Source organism: Gossypium arboreum, chromosome 2 (assembly GCF_025698485.1).
Source record: "Gossypium arboreum isolate Shixiya-1 chromosome 2, ASM2569848v2, whole genome shotgun sequence".
NCBI classification, from domain to species: domain Eukaryota; kingdom Viridiplantae; phylum Streptophyta; class Magnoliopsida; order Malvales; family Malvaceae; genus Gossypium; species Gossypium arboreum.
This window is the reverse complement of record NC_069071.1, coordinates 110,868,022-110,887,421: the sequence shown is the minus strand read 5'-3', so window position 1 is coordinate 110,887,421 and position 19,400 is coordinate 110,868,022. Positions and strand designations below refer to the sequence as shown.

Genomic DNA, 19,400 nt, shown 5'->3' with positions numbered 1-19,400 from the left:
GTAGAAATAGGATAGCTATCAAACCTTGAGGCTTGAATATATTCCTTTACTTGCTTAGAAGAACTGTGCATCAAAGTCTTTATAGACTTAATAGGAGAAAAAGGGGATTCAAGAATGAATGCCACATATGTAAACGTCATCTAACTCATTTTGATAGACCATGTGTCTATTCGATTTTTTAACACCATTTACTTCAAAAGCTAAATCACTAGGGATAAAAATGGCATAGTTGGTTAAATCGTAATTAAACTATTAGTAAATTTATTTTTTTCCTTCAATTTTAAAAAATTATTAAAAGATCATTAAGTTTTTAAAAATTCTCATTTAAGTCATTGAATTATTTGAAAGCTTTTATTAAAGTCACTAGGCTATTTTTATTTTTTAAAGTCTAGCTAGTGAGCTCCAAGCAACAATTTCGACAATCAATACGGTGGATCAGTACCCATTGATGAGAGGAAAAACATAACTTAAATTCAAATTGATCAATGTCTAATATCAAAGAAGAAAGTTGTTTAGATTTTGACTCGCAAATTCTTGACGTTCATAAAAAAATTGAATTGTAGAAAAGAAAAAGAATGAGAGCTTTTGATTGATACAAATGGTGCGAACATTAAAGGCAATACAACAACAATTTTAACAACCTAATGACTTAGATGAAAACTTTTGAATAGTTTAGTGATATTTTTGTAACTTTTTGAAGCTGAGTGGTAAAAACATAAACTTACTAATAGTTTAGTGACCAAGGATGCAATTTACTCTTAATTATAATCCAAACCCGAGAACCCGCTACGTTTCAATCGGGTTTTCTCTCTCGCCTACAATCCCAAAACCTGGTGTGTTTTTTAGGGTCTTATTTCCGGTCGAGTCCACTGCCGCTTTCCCTTCAAAGCCGACTCCTCATCTCGCTCTCGTTCTCAGCTTCATACGCAACCAGTAAGCTACCGATCTCTTATAATCTTATTCTTTAAAATTTTAGATTCTTTTTCTTTTTTCTTTTTAATTTATTTTTTCATTTGATCTTCATGGTTTTTTATTTGGGTTCTTAATTCTCATTTATACTAATGCGTTTTCTTTGTTGGTTTTTGTTTGGATTTTGAGGAAAGTCCTAAAAGATAAGATCTTTTGAACATGGTGGGGTGGCAAGGACATTTACAATGTGCACTTCGTCAAGTTGGGAGAAGATTAGAACATAATTATACTCATTCTACCAACTATTCTTCTTCTGTTTCTCGCTTAAGCTCCCCTGTTTTACCTCGTTAGTTTCTCTCTTTATCCCTCTTTTCTTTTTATGGGATGATCATAAAGTTAAATTTGGGATTGATACTGAGAAAAAAAAAGGGGTATTCTTTGTTTTATGTCGAAAGGCTGAATTTTTAACTCACTTGGCTGTTAATACTTAATATATTCAGCTTCTTTCATGCTCAAGGTTCCTCCCTTGTACTTCAGTTACTTTTATTTATTGTCTTTCTATTTCAAATGCATATGTAATGTTTATGCAGGTGAACTGCCTAGTTATCAGAAATTGTGGAAATCTCCTGCTAGTGTCTCAACGCCTTTATATCGATATTTCCAGCAGTTGGTAATGCCTACTTGTTCTTTTCACTTTGATATGATTTTGATTACCATTATTGTGAAATAACCTGCATTTGATAATGCCCTTGTTTTGTGGTGGTTTCAACTTATTGAAGATCACTAGGATGCTTCTAACTAATGAAATAACAAATTTTCGACAATGTTACAAGAGGTCCATAAATGAATCATCTATATTTTGTTTGTCCCACATGGTTGTCTTGTTGTGTGCTCTTATAATATTTATTCCAGCTGGTCGCATCAGATTAAAGTTATTTAAGCAACAGTTTTCTCTGTATATCATTAACTGATCGGATCGAAAGGAGTTTATCTATCCAATAGCTTCGTTTTCTGTTCTAAAATATTTGGAATTCATTGCAAACTTTTTAAAATTTCCCTTATTCTTTGTATTTTATGTTTTTGTTTCTCCTTGCTTTAAGTTGTCTTATGTTTTACTTGCATAGGGAATTTCCACTTCAAGGAAGTTACTAGCAGGTTCATCTGAAGAGACACCAATTGCATCACCATTAACCCCTGTTTTGGCAATAGATAGTGGAAAGACTGAAGAGAAGAAAGTTGTTCCCAATCGGACAAAAGTTCAAGCAGTGTTAAAGAAAATAAAACAGGTTACCTTAAGAACGATTACCCAAAAATTCTAATTTTGAACTTTTTTCTTATTTCGATATTTGAAGGCAGTCTCACTTGAAGGTAAGAAAAGGGTCAGGTGATTTATGTGATGAAAATATAAAGAGACAGTAAAGTTTTGTAATTTCCATGACCAATGATCCTCTAACCTGTAATAGTTGCCAATTTTCAGTAACAACATGAAAATTTTTCCTGGCTTTGGATTTTTAATAAATGGAGGATACTTTTCATGCTATGCCCTTTCACATGAGAAGCATTTGGGAAACCACTTTCTTGAGTTATGCTTTAGAGCACACTTGAGCTGAAACAGACTTGTCACTGACTTTTGTTTTTGGTATTGTGGTTGAGAACTTATCATAGAACGTCGAGGCAACTAGTTGATAATTAAATGTCTTTACGAAAACTGATGGAGGCCGAATCAGAGCTATGCAAGAAATAAAAACAGAGAAACTGTTATTGCATCTTTAATATGGGTCCTTAAATTACCTTTATGATGCTACATTGCCATGCTTCTGGTGTTGCTTATCTGGTAGGATTAACTTATGTGCTAACTTGACTTGTCACTGACTTCTGTTTTTGGTGTTGTGCTTGAGAACTTATCATAGAACGTCAAGGCAACTACTTGATAATTAAATGTCTTTGGTGAAACTGATGGAGGCCAAATCGAAGCTATGCAAGAAATAAAAACAAAGAAATTGTTATTGCATCTTTAATATTGATCCTTAAACCACCTTTATGATGCTACATTGCCATGCTTGTGGTGTTGCTTATCTGGTAGGATTAACTTATGTGCTAACTTTCTTGTTTTAGAGTCCTAAGAAGGTCAACTTGGTTGCTGCATTAGTTCGTGGCATGCGTGTTGAGGATGCATTATTACAGTTGCAAGTGACAGTAAAGCGTGCTGCTAAAACTGTCTATCAGGTAATTCAACCGCTCTGCCCTATTGATGAAATATAGTTCTTTTTGAAGTAGTTGTGTCGCTTTTGGTTGAAGTGTCTGGTCTGGAATCTAGCCAAACTCGTCCTAGTAAGCCACTATAGCTATTGGCCACCGAAGGAAACCCAGGAAAAGAAACCTAAATTTGTACCAGTGCAACTATACTAACTTGGAAAGCATTAATGGAAAAGAAAGATACAGTTTATAATTATAAAAACTTTCAATGCAGGTTATTCATTCAGCTCGAGCAAATGCTACCCATAATCATGGATTGGACCCAGACCGTCTGCTAGTTGGTAAGCAGTGAAAGTGAACTTCGTTATATCACTTGTGAGTACTTGTCTTGTATTCATTCTGCATTTTTTTTCCTTTTATTTTAAACAGCTGAGGCATTTGTTGGGAAGGGATTATTTTTGAAAAGAGTTTCATATCATGGTAAAGGGCGATCTGGAATTAAAGAGAGACCCGAGTGCCGACTAACTGTTGTAGTGAGGGAAATGACCCCTGAAGAGGAGGCTGAGTTAGCCCGACTGAGGGTAAGCAAATTTCGCAAGCTTACTAAGCGCGAAAAACGACTTGTACCTCATAAACTTATTGAAACCTCTCCTATTTGGAACCGCAAAGGCAGCGGCAACGGCAGGACTCAGGAACCAAATGGTATGGTTGCATGAGATTTCTCACTTCCGTAAAAGCTAGAAAGTTTTGAAGTGCTAAAAAGTTTGTAGTCTTTAATCATTTTTTCTTGGTACATTACAAATTGGAGTAGAGATGATGTTGCTAGGGTTTGAACCGTACACCTCGAGGTGCCAACAGAGACTTTTTAATCAATTGGTCCTTTGAATTGGCACATATGGGTGCTTTAATATAGTTTTCAGTGGCTGGAAATGGATTTTAAAATGTAGAATTTCTATTTCATCTTTGTCCTTTATCCTTTATTTCTTGAAAAAGAAGAAAAAGAGAAAATATTGGAAGAATAAATTTTTGAATTGATTTATCTGTCGAATTTTGCATTTTTTATAAAGTGAGCATACGAATGTTGTACCTTAGAATGTAATATTACAAGGATGCATGATTTATAATAAAAGAGGTAAAATGGTAAACGTATTATAAAGGCTCTTGTATTAGAAGTTAAGATTGTGATTTGTTCTCTGCTTAAAAATAGATAAATCAATTTTTATACATTAAATTAAAGAGTATATAAATCGTTTCTATTAAGATTTTTATTTATTTGTATTGTTAAAAACTGACGTGATTGATAGTTTAATTAGAAAACAACACATGTCGGTGTGGTTGATGGAATAATTAAAAAGTAACACATGGTGTGTTATATGTACTTTATGTTGACGTGGATGATTAGTTTTTAACAATCGAAATGGATGTATTTTTTTAACAGAATGATCAATTTTCTGTTTGATCTAACGTAAAAAGAGCATTTTATCCTTTTTGTAGTAAAAGGGATAAAATACAATTCAACTTGTAATACAAGAGCTTCTATGGTAATTTTACCAAAATAAAACTCACTTTTTTATTGAAAGGGATGTTTTGTTAAAAAAAAGAGTCACCACAAGTCAAAAAATTAATATCTATAATTAAATGCCTTAAGTTCGATTAATATTTTGATTATTAATTTAAAAGTTTGAGTTCTACCGTATGTAAATATCATTCATATTTTGATTATTAATTTTTTTTTGCATATGGATATTTTAATGGTTAAATTCTATCATTAGATTCTATACTTTGTAAAATTGTGGATTTAGTATTTATATTTTAATTTGATCAATTTTAATTTTATATTTTTAAATTTTAAAATTTTAGTCTTGACCTAACGATAACAATTAAATCTATTTGGTTAAATTATATCATTACTCTTGTAGTATGTCTAAGGTTATAAATTTAGTCCAGTTCACCAATTTGATCATTCTTAGTGGTTTTTTAATTTAAAATTTTAGCATTAATGCAAACGGCAATTGTTAAATCTATTAATTGAATTTTTGTGAGTAATATGCGAAAATAACAAACAAACATAATATTATATATGTAATAATATGTTTGACACATTAAATTTTAAAATAATATAATTTAATGAATGTAATAATTATCATTTGGTTAATACTAAATTTTCAAATTCTAAAAGTACATGGGCTAAAATGACCAAATCAAAATACATATACTAAATTCACATCTTACACAAATTACAAGATCTCATTGGCAGAATTTAACCTATTTTAAGTGTATTTGTTGGTTGATTATGATTGTAGTTAATATAGACATTACTTATTGTAACAAAAAATACAGAAATTAATTATAATTACGATTCTAATGTTACTAATAACTAATGGAAAAAAAAGTAATGAAAATACAAAGGGTAAACTACATCACATTTCATTAAATTATTAATGTATTTACGTTTTAATCATTCAATTTTAAAATTTTATATTCAAGTTGATATGAAAATTTTGTAAAAATTTTAAATAATAGAAGAGAAGAGAACGGATAAGATTTGATTAGTGCAGAGAGTGTAAATAAAGAATACCATTGAATAACTATTTTAATAATTCAGTGACTTGAAAGAAAATTTTTAAATAATTTAGTAATTTTTTATAATTTTAAAAGTTAACGGCGCTTCCAGTTATCTCTGTACTTTTTTTTTTTTTAACATAAATGAAGAACAAGGTGGTCTCGACCAAAAAAAAAAAAAAAAAACAAGAAGAATAAGAAGGAGGACGGTTATCTCTCTACTTCTTTTAGAAGTAGAATCTAAACGAAAAATGTACAAGACAAAGAAGCTATGCGCTCCTCTCTCCACCATTTTTCGCGGAGTTCTTCCAACAAGACGCCGTTTGTCTCCTTACTTTTCAAATTCACAAATTCCATCTTTATCCTCTCACCTCCAATCTTCTTCTAGGGTTCCTCCAAGCTACGCTCTCCATTTTCTCCTGAATTCAAACTTTTCCTTTCAAAATTTATGCTCTCAATCCGCCGCAAAGCTCGATTCTTCAACAAAAAGGTGTTGGAACTGCGTCGCCGACAAGACTGGAACGACGCCGTTCCTCTATTGTGATTCCTGCAGGAGCATTCAGCCCGTTGATTTATCCATCGATTACTTTCAGATTTTTGGGCTGTAAGTGTTTTTACTTTTTTTTTTCCGCTAGTATAAAATTTTAATTTACTTTTTTGTTCCGTAATTGTTTTTTTTTTTTTAAATTAACAGAGAAAAGAAGTATGAAATTGAGGTTGACAGTTTAGAAGGGAAGTACAAGGATTGGCAGAAGAAATTGCATCCTGACCTTGTTCATTCAAAATCCGAGGTTTGTTCATTCCAAATGAATAATTCGGCTTTGAATACATTTTTTTAGGATTATAATTATTTTCTGTATTTTTTAGAAAGAGAGAGGATATGCTGCTGAACAATCTGCTCGTGTTATCGATGCATATCGCACGCTTAGCAAGCCGTTGTCTAGGGCAATATACATCGTAAGTGTTGCTTTAAATCCTAATTAATGCGCAGTTATTTGGTTTCTGAAGTTCTATTAACACTCCTAATCCTGTTATTTTCATTTACATGAAGTGATTGTTTTATATAGAAATGTCATCAAGATGTTTTAGAGTGAATAGTATTAGTGTTACTGAGAAAAGCTGTAGAATACGACCTTAGATCGAATAGCCTTATTGTTGAATCTTTATATTTTTATAAATTTAATAAGTTGGTTGATCTGAGTGCGTATGTTTCATGGCCCAACCAGTTTGAATTATGCTAAAAGGAAGTAATTTTTATTGATTTGGCTCTCTTTGGAACCCCTTTCTCTAATTTTTTTTCCCATATTTGAATTTTTTGTGAACTTGAGATTTGGCATTTTCATTAACAGTTGAGGCTTGAAGGAGTAGATGTTGATGAAGAACAGACGGTTTCTGATCCAGAGTTGCTCACTGAGGTAATTAAAGCATCTTCAGAAATTATTTTATTCCGTCTTTCTTAGATGCTTAACTTTCCCTTGTGATCTAGAAAACTAATGTATATTTTGGAGTTCTATATATACAGATTATGGAAATCAGGGAAGCTGTAGAAGAGGCTCCAGATTCACAAGCTCTAAATCAGATTCAATCTAAGGTATGATAAAGAGTTCTCAAGCTTCATGCATGTCTTATGGAATAGTTTTGCTGCATCAGCATTAGATAATCATGATGTTTCCCTCTAGCTATCACTTGGGTTGTTCATTTTTAAGCAAGACTGATTGCAGTTACCTAAATGGCAATTATTAATAATCTGTATGTTCTTAAACTCTAATACTTTTGGGCTACTAGAGGAAGAATGGGAGATAAGAGCTAGTTCAAAAATCTTGAATACTATACAATAAACTTATTGGTTCTTTAGATTTCCTGCATAGGACTTCTGCCTACAACTGTCCCAAAACATGCTCAAATCTTTGGAGTTCTTTTCCAATATGAGTTTTGCTTTCTGCATATAACCAAATATTTGATCCAACCTTCGTTTTCTTCCTGTGAGGGGGGAAAAAGAGCAAAGTGTGCAAAGTTGGTGCCTGGCATAGGAATGCTGCTTAAAAGTGCAAAACCTTACCTTTTACAATTTTCGTTTGCTTAAACTCTATGCATCAAGCGTGGTGTTCAAACATTTTCTGTCCCATTCAAGTGCTACTTCATTGGAAATTTGTATACTGAAACAATTGTTAGCAAACTTGTGTATTTATTTCTTTTTTGGTCTTTCAGATGGCGGAGAAACTGGAAGAATCATCTAACTCGTTTGTGAATGCATACCAAAGCAGGAATTTTGATGAAGCTGTGGCTTGTATCCAAAGGATGACTTACTATCAGCGTGCAAGTGAAGAAATTTTGAAGAAGCTTTGATAGAGGTAATTGATTCTTTTTCTCCCTTGTTTTTATGATTGGCTACATGCAGAGTTTATTGTCTACTCCGAAATTTATATTTTGTCTACTTAGATGGATACATTAAAGAAATCTCGGTCTGGGACCAAATGTCTCTTTCTTCATGTTTTGGGTCTGATCTTCCATATTAAATGACCGAGTATTAAGTGATCATGAGTTCCATGACTGAGTTATCCCTTTGAGCTTTGGTTATAAATCTGATATATGGTTGGAAATTTTGGGTCTTATCTTTGTAAACCACCATGTTCCAAGTTGTTTTGGTAACACTTCTAAGTCATTTCATGTTAATTTCAGGTTCATACTGCTCTAGCAATGTTATTATAGGGTCAGCAACTTTAAAGATTTGAGGAGATGACAACAGATGTGAGTACATTTTATTTTAGTAGTAGCCACAACTTGGTTTCAATATGCTCCACCTCTGCTTCTGTTCATGTTTGCTAGTTGATATGCATCTTTGTAGTAGTAAGAAGGAAAAAAAAAAAAGGACTCAGTTGGCACTCTGTGTCACTGGCTATAGGGTCTCATCATAGTTTAAGTTCAAAAGATTCAATCACTAATCCATTAGCACTCATCTTGCCTGAAGTAGATTGCTTATAGAACCATGTGCTGATAACTAGGCTCATGCCGCTTATCATAAACAAGAGTATTATCAGCATTTAGAATTAGTTTCTACACTGGAAATTTCCAACTCTTTTACACAAGGATAGCTGTCATTGGCCTGGCATTCATATGTTTTGCTTCTCACTTCTAATGGTTCAGTATGATAATTGATTATTAATCATTGATGGATTTTTTCAGGTATGATTTGATTGAACATCTGGTTGATGACTCCTTGATGCTATGTAAGTTAAACACATATGCACATGAAGAAAATAAAATATAAAGGCCAGGTCATGGTTGATTGAATGCTATTATAGTGGATAGTTCAGAGCTGGACTAGTTGATTAGGCTCTTGGTATTTGTTTGGCCTAGCAAATATCCAAGTGCTGATAAGTGCTTGTGACAGTAACGGATAATTTCTTGGAATATTTTAATGGCTTCATCTAAAAATGTCATTATTCCCTTTGCAACTTTACTGAGCTCCTTAATGAATATGTTTTACAAGTTGATACGTGCCCAATGCCTACTTTGTCGTCTTAATTGTGTTTGTTTCTTTTAGTTTTTAATTAGTTGCTAGCTTATGGCTGAGTCATTGCATTGTCATTTTAAGTAAAGGCATGCAATTGAACACTTTACATGCTTCAGATATATGCTTTGGGCGAACATGACTGCCACCATGGCCATTATTGCAGCATTATGAGTCTTCTAGCAGCCGATGACCTTTGATGAGAATCAGTTTTAAGCTTTCCTGGTTCTTATGATTTAGTCATAGTGATACTTTACGAAGTTAATTCAATTGTATAATACTGTTAAATCATAGATCTGCATATCTATAATTCAATAATTTATATGCAACGCACTAATAAAAATCAACAACTAATAATCTATAGGGTAAACTATAAAAATAGTCATTTTTGTATACCTCGGATTATATTTTAGTCACTTATGTTTGAAATGTTATGTTTTAGTCACTTATGTTATAGTTGTGACAGTCTAAATATGTTTTAAATGCCAATTTGGATGCTCAACTAGGACAAGAATAGATTTTTAATTAAATAAATTTAATTAATTACACTTTGAACTGAAAAAGAAAAATGGTTTGACTCTTTTTCTTTTAATTTTCTTTTCTATTTTGACTGAAAAAAACTATTCTTATCCTAGTTGAACATTCAAGTTGGCATTTAAAACCCATTTGGACTACTGCATAGGATTATCGTTAGGGAGGTAATGGAGTTTAATGATAGAGTGACTACTTCGTAACAAAATAATAACATAAGTGATTAAAACGTAATATTTTAAATATAAGTGAATAAAATATAATTTAGGATAAACAAAAGTGATTATTTTGTAGTTTACAATAGTTTATATGCAACAAACAAAATTGTAATTTAAGTATGTGTTTGTAGAGAAGTTCAAACTTTAATAAATTAAAGTACAAAGAGATGGCTTTTAATTATTAGTTGGCATCAGTATTATTATTAATGTAATAGGATATGAATTTGTGTGCGTAAAGATGTATTTATTTACATATTTAAGAGTTGAAAAGACGTAGTGATTAATTTTAAGAACCACGTCAATCAATGAGGACATATTATGTGTACATTATTAACTGTTGACGTGACTGTTGACTAATTGAAAAATTAATTAAAATGTAAAAATAATAAAATTATTACAAAATTATAATAATTAATAATAAATATTTAACAAAAAATCTTATTTCATTTCCCCTCTTCTGTTTTCTCAAGAAAAGCACCCAAACTCTTAATCTTCTTATCTAAGTAACGAATTTCTTCGATCGATTACTCTTTTTCACCACTAACTGAAGTCAAGATTTGTTCTAATTCCAAGAGAGTTTTCAAGTAGCTAATCATGAAGGGTAAGGTTTTACAGTTCCAGTGGCTAAACCACTGATTGATGCCGTCGCTGCCTTTACCATCGCCGTCAGATTTCGGCGTCTTCTCCGGTGAATATCACCCTTTTACGATTCCTCGAAGCTTAAAGCCGAAAAACCTTTGAGTTCCTATTTGCTACCATTTAGACCGCCGCCATCCGGCGAGCTTCCATGTTTTTTGCTTATCTGCCGCCATTTACATCGACTTTCATCAACTCTTATAGACTCAAATAACTCGTTGTCAGGGGAAATTGCTCCAAATGTGCTGCAATTTTTAATTTTGAATTTAAAGCTGACTTTGGTTTTGATGATAGTGGCATGAGAAGATGAATTAATACTAGCCAATTTCTTAGCTTTTTCTAAAAAATGGGTATCGAATTGGGAACATCTATTCCTTTAAAAGAATGGTTTCAGGTATCAAAGCCGTAAGAACGATGGACTTGAATACTGGCTGAAGTCTTGTAGAGAAACGATGTACCCGAAGGCACACTCGAAAAATGAGAAAGTTCGGGTAAAAATATAAGCCTGAATTATGGATTTAGGTAAAAAACGAGGTTCGTTTAGAAAACGGGCTGGGCTCGAGTAAAACTTTTTTGGCCCAGACTCGGCCCGGCCCGAATTATATACTAAATATATATTTTTATATTTTAATCATATTTACATTTTATTTTTAATTTTAATATAATTATTTTTATTATATTTTTAATTTGTGTATTGTTTTAAAATTATTTTAGTATCATTTTTTATTTGTATATTGTTTTAATATTTATTTTAAATGTATTTGATTTATTATATTTTAATTTTTTATTTAATGAAATAAGCTAAAAAAAATTAATATAGATCGGGCCGGGCGGGCTCGAGCTTAACAATTTTATTTTGGGCCGGGCTTGAACAAATTTTTAGGCCCATATTTCGGGACTGGCCTAGCCCGAGCTTAAAATTTTGTCTGGGCCCAACCCGACCCATGCACACCTCTAAATTATATAGTTTTTAGTTTTTAGTTTTTAAATTTTAAATTTTTACTACTTTTTAATTTTTTTATAATTGTTCAATTTTTCATAATGTTTAATATTTTTACAGTTTTTTTATAATTTTATGATTTTTAATAATTGTTCAATTTTTATAATGTTTAATAAATTTTACAATTTTTCTGTAATTTTGCTCTCTTTTTTACAATTTTGTAACATGTTATTGCAATTTTTTATTTTTAGAATTTTTACAAATTTTTATAATTTTTAAATAAATTTTCCTTAATGATTTTTTGACTGATGAACGCACAGTCAACGGCCACATCAGCAGTCAACAGCCACATTAGCAGTGTAAATGTGGCGTGTTCTGATTGGATGACGATTTTTTTTCCCGCATTCAGTGGAACACAAGTTCAAGGATCTATGTTTAAAAAAAAAATTTAAGTATCAAAATGGAACAAAAAGAAATTTAAATACCAATGTGAAAAAATCATGGGCCAAAATTGAATAAAGCCGAAAAATTCATTTACAAATTTGAAAATCGGGCCAATTGGTAAAAACAAAACTGGAGAATCGCAAGTAAGAAATTGTTGGGCCAGTGCCTTTATCCAAAATCTCAACCATTCAGGCTCTTCAATGGTCCTGACCATATCATTTTTTGGGCCGGTTATCACCACATGCCAGTATAACAGCATCGCTTTCCTTGCCGCAAAGGAAACGTAACAGCGAAATATATAATAGTAAGGTCTAGAAACAGCAACGCACAATAGAGAAGAAAGACAGAGAAAAAAGGAAAATGGGTTGGGTGTGGAAAGACGAACCAAATGACGCCGTCGAATCCACTGCTCGCGACGGCGATCATTGCTCAACCAGAAAGGTGGTCCAATCGAAGTGCAAGACCGAAGAAGTCGAGCCCGGAAAGCTCGTTCGAAAGTGCGAGAAAACTGAAGAAGTTCTTAGAGAATGCTTTGGAAGGTAAAACCAATCCCAACGTTTAACTTCTCCTTTGTCTATTTGATTGTTATTGCAAATTTTTTAATGTAAAATTCTCAATCTATTGTAATTATCAGAAAATAACCCTAATTTTACGTTAATTAATTGAATTACGTGAACTTGATATGCACAATTATTGTAATTATATGAGGTTACGTTTGAGATCTTGGATTTTAAAAACTAGCGAAGTAGTGCGATAAATATTCCAAATAATTGTGTTCTATTTCATTGTAAATTTGTTGGCCTAGAGAAAGATGATGATTTGCTTATAGGTTATGATTATAGCATTTGCTATCATTCCAGCTTTTTTATCGACGGAAGAGGGAAGAAGAAGGGCAGTGATAGAAAACAATGAAAATTTAAGTATATAAGACTTGTCTAGAAGGAATTATAGTGATGGGTTGATTACCATATTATGTTAAGTTGATGGTACATTTTTATGTCAAGCAGCTATTCCTAGTTCAATATGAAATTGAAAATTACTTTGATTAACAAGTTCAAGCTGTTTTTATTCTTAACTGGTTTCTATGGTCATGTTTGCTGTTCCAACTTTGGAGTTAAGACTGTAAATTCTAGTTAACTTTTGTCTAACAATTGCTTTACATATACCTAAGAGATCATCTATCAGAGAATGACCTCTCAACCAATTTTTTCATCCGTGGAAGAGATGGAGGAAAAAGAAGAGGGGGGAGCAGCATGGAAATTTTAACTGTGTTTAGTTAATTGACACCTTTAATGCATGTATGCCCATTCATCTCCACCTAATTAATGATGCTTCGAAGTAGATGAATTGCAAATATCTGATTTCTTGTTTGGTTTATTTAACTTATTTTGTGATGACAGTAGATGCTATTAGTTCGCGTCCACTGCATTCTTTCTTTGCATATGATTCATGGAATGATTTAGTTTTATATGCAAAACTTAATTGTTCTTTGTGGAGACTGCTGCAAAACTTCAGTGGAAATGGCTAATATCATTTTCTTTTTCTGTAGTAACGGTTAATATCCCTTTTAACTACTCCATTTCTGTTTTGGATTGATCACCGAATGTGATTTCTTACTACATTTTTGTGTATTTCTGTATTAGGCCGGTCGAAGTGCTGCAATCAACCAAAGAGTATACCGAAGATGATGTCACAGAACAAATGCTAAAAGGGAGTTTCTCATCTGGATCACACGTAGAAGGTTCGTTTGATTTTCCCGGGCTACGTAGTGACATGGAGGCAATCGAACACCAGTTCTTTGGTGGGATAAACCGTTTCTTTGATGCTGCTGAGGAGATGAAAAATAATTTCTTCGACATATTCGGAGATGCTTATGGCAGAGGATCATCATCAGCACCATCTATAAGGCGAGGAATACCCATTGAAGATCACAAACAAAAGGAAGATTCTCCTAAACCAACTGAATCTGGGCATATTGATTTGTCGGGTTTAGCTAAAGATATTTGAAGTGGTTTCGTATTTGTTGTCTTCAAAATTTCTTCATTAGAAGTAGCATAAAGAAGTGGATTTTGATGTTTTCTTATGTAGATATGGATTGGTTTAAGTGGGAGTTAGCTCTCTATGCATTTGCCTCATTCCTCTTATAAATATGCATACTTTTGAGCTTTATAATCAACTCTGTATTTTCTCTCCATCTAAGCTGCTGGTAATTCGTAATTTCATTAATACGTAAAATTAGATCTGTTCATAAGTTAGGCAGGCCCGTCTGAATAGTGAGAATATTTTAATAAAATATATGTTCAAAAATAAATTTAGGTAAAAAATAAAGTTCGTTCAAAAATAGATTAGTTCTTGAATAAGGTATTTTTGCTTTAAATTCAGCTCGGCTTGAATTTACAAAAAAATAAAAAAGATATGTTATTTTTTGCCGTATCAATATTATTTTCTTATTGTTTTAATGTTATTTTTAATTTATTAAAAATATTTATTTTAATATTTTTATTTTTGATGTATTATATATATTTAAAAATTACATAAAAATTTAATTTGGATGGATTGAGTTAAGGTTTTAACATTTTTATTTGAATTGAATTTAAGTAAAATGTTAGGTCTATTTTTTAACTTAGGCTGGATCGACTTGAACTTAACAAATAGACCTAAAATTTTAGTTAAATCCGGACTCAGCCAATGAAAGACTTCTATGCAAAACCATTAGTTGATTAAACCCATATACAATTTCGAACTAGAAAAAACTATTGCTGCTGTAATAAGCCCATTTCGCCTGGGCCCGTTAAAATCCAAAAGAAACAAGAAATTAAAAAAACATAAATAAACCGAATAAATTAAAACAAAAGCCGAATAGAGTTCACAGATTACAAAAATTCCAATTGAACCCTAGACCCGACTCCAATGGCCCAAACCCAAAACCCAGATGAGCCCAACATCGGAAAGGCACCAGAAACCCTAGAGGCTTCTGGAACGTCAGCGCCGCAACTAGCCAGAAACGGGCTCCCACGAGTGGCCTCCCATGAACGGCCTCCACACGAGTTGTTTCTTCTCCGTACGCCCCCACGTCAACAGAACCTGCGAGAAGGAAAATAAACGCAGCAAAGGAATGCACGAGAAAGAACAGAAGAACAGAATACACAAATGACAACAAAAATATTTTTATTTTTCGCTATTTATTCTGTAAATTTGGGCTATAAAAAGCCCTCGCTTGTACTATGAAAGGGGACGCACACTGAATATAAAAAAAAGAGCATTTCGAAAGCAAATTTTTAAGGTGATTTTTTTATTTTCTAGTCGCTTTAGTTTTCCATTGAATCATCTCATTTCTTTTTCAATCATTCGCTGTTGTTTTTAAAAAATAAAAGAGCAAGAGAAAAGCGGGGTCTTACCTTGCGAATCTGCCATTGATTCCTCTTTGCTTCGTCGAAATCGAAGGCGAAAGAGGAATCCGAGGCTATAAATCGTTTTCAAGGGCGAACGCGCCTGTTGTTGGCTGCGATGGAGTCAGGCAAGTGATTAGGCTTGAGTCGGCTGAAAGTTTGAGAGAGCAACATGGGGTTTCATTTTTTTAATGGCTGCGAACTTCATTTTTAGGGTTTGTTTTGTGATTATAAGGACTCTTAGACGTCACCGTTTTAAGCCAATATTAATGGCCTCAAAATGGCATCATTCAAGGAGCTGCAACCCAATGACTCAACCTGCACACGCTCAAGATCCACATGTTTGGTCATTGAGGGACATTTGAGATATAAGTCCTTTCCCTTTGCGCTGCAGTTCAATTAGTTCCAATTAGAACTTCGGTTGTTTTTAAAATTTTTCCTAAAATTTGTGTGTTGTTGTAATTTAACCCGCGTCTCAACGCAGCGTTTCGGGATTGGGGATATTTTAACTTTAGTCCTTGTGAATTCGCACGCGTCGCACATGGGTCCCTATTTTAATCCCAACAATTTATTTTATTTTTAAGTTATTCCTCTTATTTTAATTCAATTTTAATTTGGTTTTCTATTCGTATAACTACCATTTTAATACATTTAATATTTTTATATATGTTGATCCGTTTTAATAATCTTATTTGTTTTTATTTGTACAATTATTTTGAAGTTTTTTCATTAGATTATTTTAACGTTTTGTACAATATTCCTTTAGATATATATATATATATATATGTACATGAATTATTTTAATTGAGTTTTTGATTTGTAATGCTTATTATTTTAAAGTTCTTAACATTTTTATATATGTGTATATGTGTTGAGCTATTTTAATAACTTTATTTTATTTTATAAAATCATCATTTTAAGTTCTTTATTATATTATTTTAACATTTTACGTAATATTTCATCCAAATATTATATATATATATATATGTACATATATGATTCATAGTAAAATTAGTTTGATCCTATATACATATTAAATTCCACATTATTATTTTTCATATAGTTGCTTTTAAATTATTTATATATATATATATATATATGTTTTTTAAATCTATTATGTATATAATTTATTTCCTAAAATCATACTTTATTATATACCTTTGCATGCCTTTTTATATTTCATACGTTATTAAATTTATCTTTATTTGTGTATATTGTCAATTTTAAATGAATGTATTTTTCTAAATCATTTTGCATGTTATTTGATTCAAATGTCTTCATTTTGTAACATCTATTTTAAAAATTATTTACCTTCTTAGTTTTTATAAATTATCTTAAATTCTAACATGGGTTGTTTGTTCACCAATGCATCATTCTTTAGAAGTTGTTTTGTATCATATTAATTTTATGTTGTTTGGTATCTCATGGGTTAATTGTTTTTTATATTATTTCATGTATATTTGTTGTATTGTTATATCAATTGTTCTCTATCCATGCTTAAAAGTTTGACTATATTTTTCTTAGATTAGTTACACTTAATTATTTATTTTGTTAATTGGTTAAATAAGGTTATATTATATTGATTCACCAAGTATTGTATTTTATGTGTGCATATTATCCCATGTTTTTATTTTTCCTTTTAGTCTACAAATGTTGCATTATAATTTTTAACTTTTTAAAATCAATCGTTCCATTTTATTTCAAGTAAAATTAAAACGTTTTGAGCTAATTTATAATGGTTTATTTAAAGGTTTTCAAATAAGGCAATGTTCAATATTTGAAAATTCGAAGAATCGTGCCCTACCGTACTGGGTTTCGATTCTTCGTTGGACTAAATCATGGGACATCCTTTTGTAATTTTCAACGTACAAGCTTTCGGGGGTCAAAAATCAATCGTATTTTTAAAGGTATGGAGAATCGTGTCCAATCATGCTGGATGTGGTGCTACGTACCTTTGAAATGAGAGAATTTTGATGATCAACTTGAACCACACTAATGCTTTTTTAAAAGGGAACCATATTTCAAAATATTTTTCTAAAATCTAGACATAAGGACATCACTTAATCAATCTGGTATCAATTTTTGGGCGTAATGAGGGTGTTAACCCTTCCTCATACGTAACCGGCTCCCGAACCCATTTTTAAGTTTGCATAGACCAAAATTGATTTAAATGTAATAAAATGTTTTATTAGGTGATCCAATCACACCTAAACAAAAAGATTGGTGGCGACTCCACACTTTGTTTTAAAGTCGATCCCTGTTTTTAAAAAAATAGTTTCGACAGCTACATTTGTCTCTTCATCTAAATGGTACATTTGTCGGGGACTAGTGGTGGAAATCAGCTGTTTAGTAGTTTATATGCAATATTAACCCACATCAACTTATATGCATGCAATAAATTAGTAAAAATCTTATCAACTAATTTTTCAAATTTAGTGAAGGAATAACTTATAACATGTATTTTAGTTGATTTTAATTATAAAATTATACGTAAATTGTAAAACTAATTTAATATTAAAAAGTTTCAAAGGCCTTACAAGTTAGATTGGCCACAGGTACAATTTTTTTTATTTGATCTAATTGCATATGTAAACTTTTTATACGAAACAAAAATTATATTAAAAATCAATAGTATTACATAAAATTATTTTATATTATATTGTAGAAGAAAATATAAGTTACATGCTTAAAAAGTAAAATGTAAAATTTGTCTTTATCGTTACAAACTTACAATGGTTTTAACTTTTTAACGCAATGAAAAACATTAATATACCAATTAATGTAATTATATCATTTAATTGACTGAAAAGGTAAGAAAGATACTAAATTGTTGGGTCAAATTTGAATTATACAATGAACACAAACGAAAATCGAGAAAATTGGATACAAATATTTACATGGAAAATTCTTTTTAGAAAGGATAAAAAACTACGGGCAAATAAAACTTCACTAAAACGGCAAAAAACTAAAAAGGGGAGTACAAAACAAATAAACCCTAAACCCGAAATACAAAGATCCCCCAAAATTCTCACAAACTCTCTTAATTTTGTTGTTGTTATTCTCAACTATCTAGGGTTGCTAAGAGGCCTATTTATAGGCTGAATTTCGTGTACAAATATTACGAAAATATTCCTAGAATAATCAAAGTTAGAATGAGAAAATATAATAGATTTTAACTAGGAGAAGAAACTCGGTTGAATGGGGAACACGTTGTCACATTGTGACGTTGTAATCGAGTCATCAGGGCGATGACTCTTCTTGGTCACGATGTCAACTCTATTTCGTCTGAAATACGAGGCACACTCCACAAATCTCCACATTGAATCATATTTCAGAAATGCATTTTTTTTTCGAACCTCGCCAAGGGCCTAACTCCATTTCTGTCGAATGCTTATAAAGTCCAAACAATGCCTGAACTTGGAAATTGGAAGACTCTTCGTCATCATGTCTGCTGAATTATTCTCTATGCCAATATTGAGAATCTGAATATCTCCTTGCATGATCACCTCTCGAATAAAGTGGTACCGAATATCTATATGCTTTGTTCTTTTATGATGCATCGATCTTTCGTGAGATGTATCACACTTTGACTATCGCAGTATACGATAGTTTTATCGTTTTTATCAACTTGCTCCCTAAATAGACCTCTCAACCAAATGGCTTCTTTCATAGCTTCTGTGATTGCTATACTCAGCTTCTGTAATTGATAAAACCATAGTGGTTTGAAAAGTGGCTTTCCAACGAATAGTGCAATTTTCAAAGATGAATAGATAACTTGTAACAGATTTTCTTTTGTCTAGGTCTCCAACATAATTTGAATCTACATAACCGACTAGATCTTCTGAACATCTTTTGAATTCTAAACAAGTATTAGAAGTCCCTCTTAAATATCTTAGAAATCCACTTAACAGCTTGCTAGTGTAATTTTTTAGTTTTGGCCATATATCTACTTACTACACTAAAAACATGTGAAATATCAGAACGAGTACAAACCATTGCATACATTAGGATTTTGACTGTACTAGAATAAGGAACCAAAGACATGTACCTTTCTTTGTCTTCAA

General features: G+C 31.7%; 3 protein-coding genes and 1 long non-coding RNA gene across 6 annotated transcripts; 3 read left to right on the top strand and 1 right to left on the bottom strand.

Annotated features, from left to right (window-relative positions):
- The first annotated feature begins 761 nt into the window (after nucleotides 1-761).
- Nucleotides 762-4,128, top strand: LOC108461577 (50S ribosomal protein L22, chloroplastic-like). 2 transcript variants are annotated; one of them, XM_017761453.2, is made up of 7 exons: nucleotides 762-933; nucleotides 1,099-1,255; nucleotides 1,500-1,579; nucleotides 2,034-2,195; nucleotides 3,025-3,135; nucleotides 3,380-3,446; nucleotides 3,535-4,128. In XM_017761453.2, exons 2-7 carry the CDS (start codon nucleotides 1,129-1,131, stop codon nucleotides 3,819-3,821), a joined length of 834 nt encoding a protein of 277 aa, XP_017616942.1. In that variant the 5' UTR covers nucleotides 762-933; nucleotides 1,099-1,128; the 3' UTR covers nucleotides 3,822-4,128. The 2 variants fall into 2 exon arrangements, with proteins under 2 accessions (XP_017616942.1, XP_017616941.1); XM_017761452.2 differs by having other exon boundaries at nucleotides 764-933; nucleotides 1,104-1,255.
- A 1,649-nt stretch (nucleotides 4,129-5,777) lies between these two features.
- LOC108461792 (iron-sulfur cluster co-chaperone protein HscB homolog) lies at nucleotides 5,778-9,172 on the top strand. 2 transcript variants are annotated; one of them, XM_017761724.2, is made up of 8 exons: nucleotides 5,778-6,271; nucleotides 6,362-6,458; nucleotides 6,535-6,624; nucleotides 7,017-7,082; nucleotides 7,190-7,258; nucleotides 7,932-8,018; nucleotides 8,347-8,415; nucleotides 8,851-9,172. In XM_017761724.2, the coding sequence occupies exons 1-6, from the start codon at nucleotides 5,919-5,921 to the stop codon at nucleotides 7,938-7,940; spliced, it is 684 nt and encodes a 227-aa protein (XP_017617213.1). In that variant the 5' UTR covers nucleotides 5,778-5,918; the 3' UTR covers nucleotides 7,941-8,018; nucleotides 8,347-8,415; nucleotides 8,851-9,172. The 2 variants fall into 2 exon arrangements, with proteins under 2 accessions (XP_017617213.1, XP_017617212.1); XM_017761723.2 differs by having other exon boundaries at nucleotides 5,782-6,271; nucleotides 7,876-8,018.
- A 3,031-nt stretch (nucleotides 9,173-12,203) lies between these two features.
- Nucleotides 12,204-14,123, top strand: LOC108461711 (fra a 1-associated protein). The gene is made up of 2 exons (XM_017761630.2): nucleotides 12,204-12,486; nucleotides 13,591-14,123. The coding sequence occupies exons 1-2, from the start codon at nucleotides 12,308-12,310 to the stop codon at nucleotides 13,952-13,954; spliced, it is 543 nt and encodes a 180-aa protein (XP_017617119.1). The 5' UTR covers nucleotides 12,204-12,307; the 3' UTR covers nucleotides 13,955-14,123.
- Nucleotides 14,124-14,644: 521 nt separating this feature from the next.
- LOC108461539 (uncharacterized) lies at nucleotides 14,645-15,802 on the bottom strand. Its single transcript, XR_001867781.2, has 2 exons — nucleotides 15,346-15,802; nucleotides 14,645-15,031 (listed from the first exon to the last, which is right to left on the bottom strand). It is a non-coding gene; the product is annotated as an uncharacterized LOC108461539 (long non-coding RNA).
- Nucleotides 15,803-19,400: the final 3,598 nt, after the last annotated feature.

What these genes read in the sequence shown, in the direction of transcription:
- LOC108461577 (XM_017761453.2), top strand. Translation starts at nt 1,129, where the DNA reads ATGGTGGGGTGGCAAGGACATTTACAATGTGCACTTCGTCAAGTTGGG. An exon ending in TGTTAAAGAAAATAAAACAG is followed by an intron (nt 2,196 to 3,024) that starts GTTACCTTAAGA and finishes TTCTTGTTTTAG; the next exon opens with AGTCCTAAGAAGGTCAACTT. An exon ending in CCCAGACCGTCTGCTAGTTG is followed by an intron (nt 3,447 to 3,534) that starts GTAAGCAGTGAA and finishes TATTTTAAACAG; the next exon opens with CTGAGGCATTTGTTGGGAAG.
- LOC108461792 (XM_017761723.2), top strand. Translation starts at nt 5,919, where the DNA reads ATGTACAAGACAAAGAAGCTATGCGCTCCTCTCTCCACCATTTTTCGC. An exon ending in TGTCTAGGGCAATATACATC is followed by an intron (nt 6,625 to 7,016) that starts GTAAGTGTTGCT and finishes TTTCATTAACAG; the next exon opens with TTGAGGCTTGAAGGAGTAGA. An exon ending in ATCCAGAGTTGCTCACTGAG is followed by an intron (nt 7,083 to 7,189) that starts GTAATTAAAGCA and finishes CTATATATACAG; the next exon opens with ATTATGGAAATCAGGGAAGC.
- LOC108461711 (XM_017761630.2), top strand. Translation starts at nt 12,308, where the DNA reads ATGGGTTGGGTGTGGAAAGACGAACCAAATGACGCCGTCGAATCCACT. An exon ending in CTTAGAGAATGCTTTGGAAG is followed by an intron (nt 12,487 to 13,590) that starts GTAAAACCAATC and finishes TTTCTGTATTAG; the next exon opens with GCCGGTCGAAGTGCTGCAAT.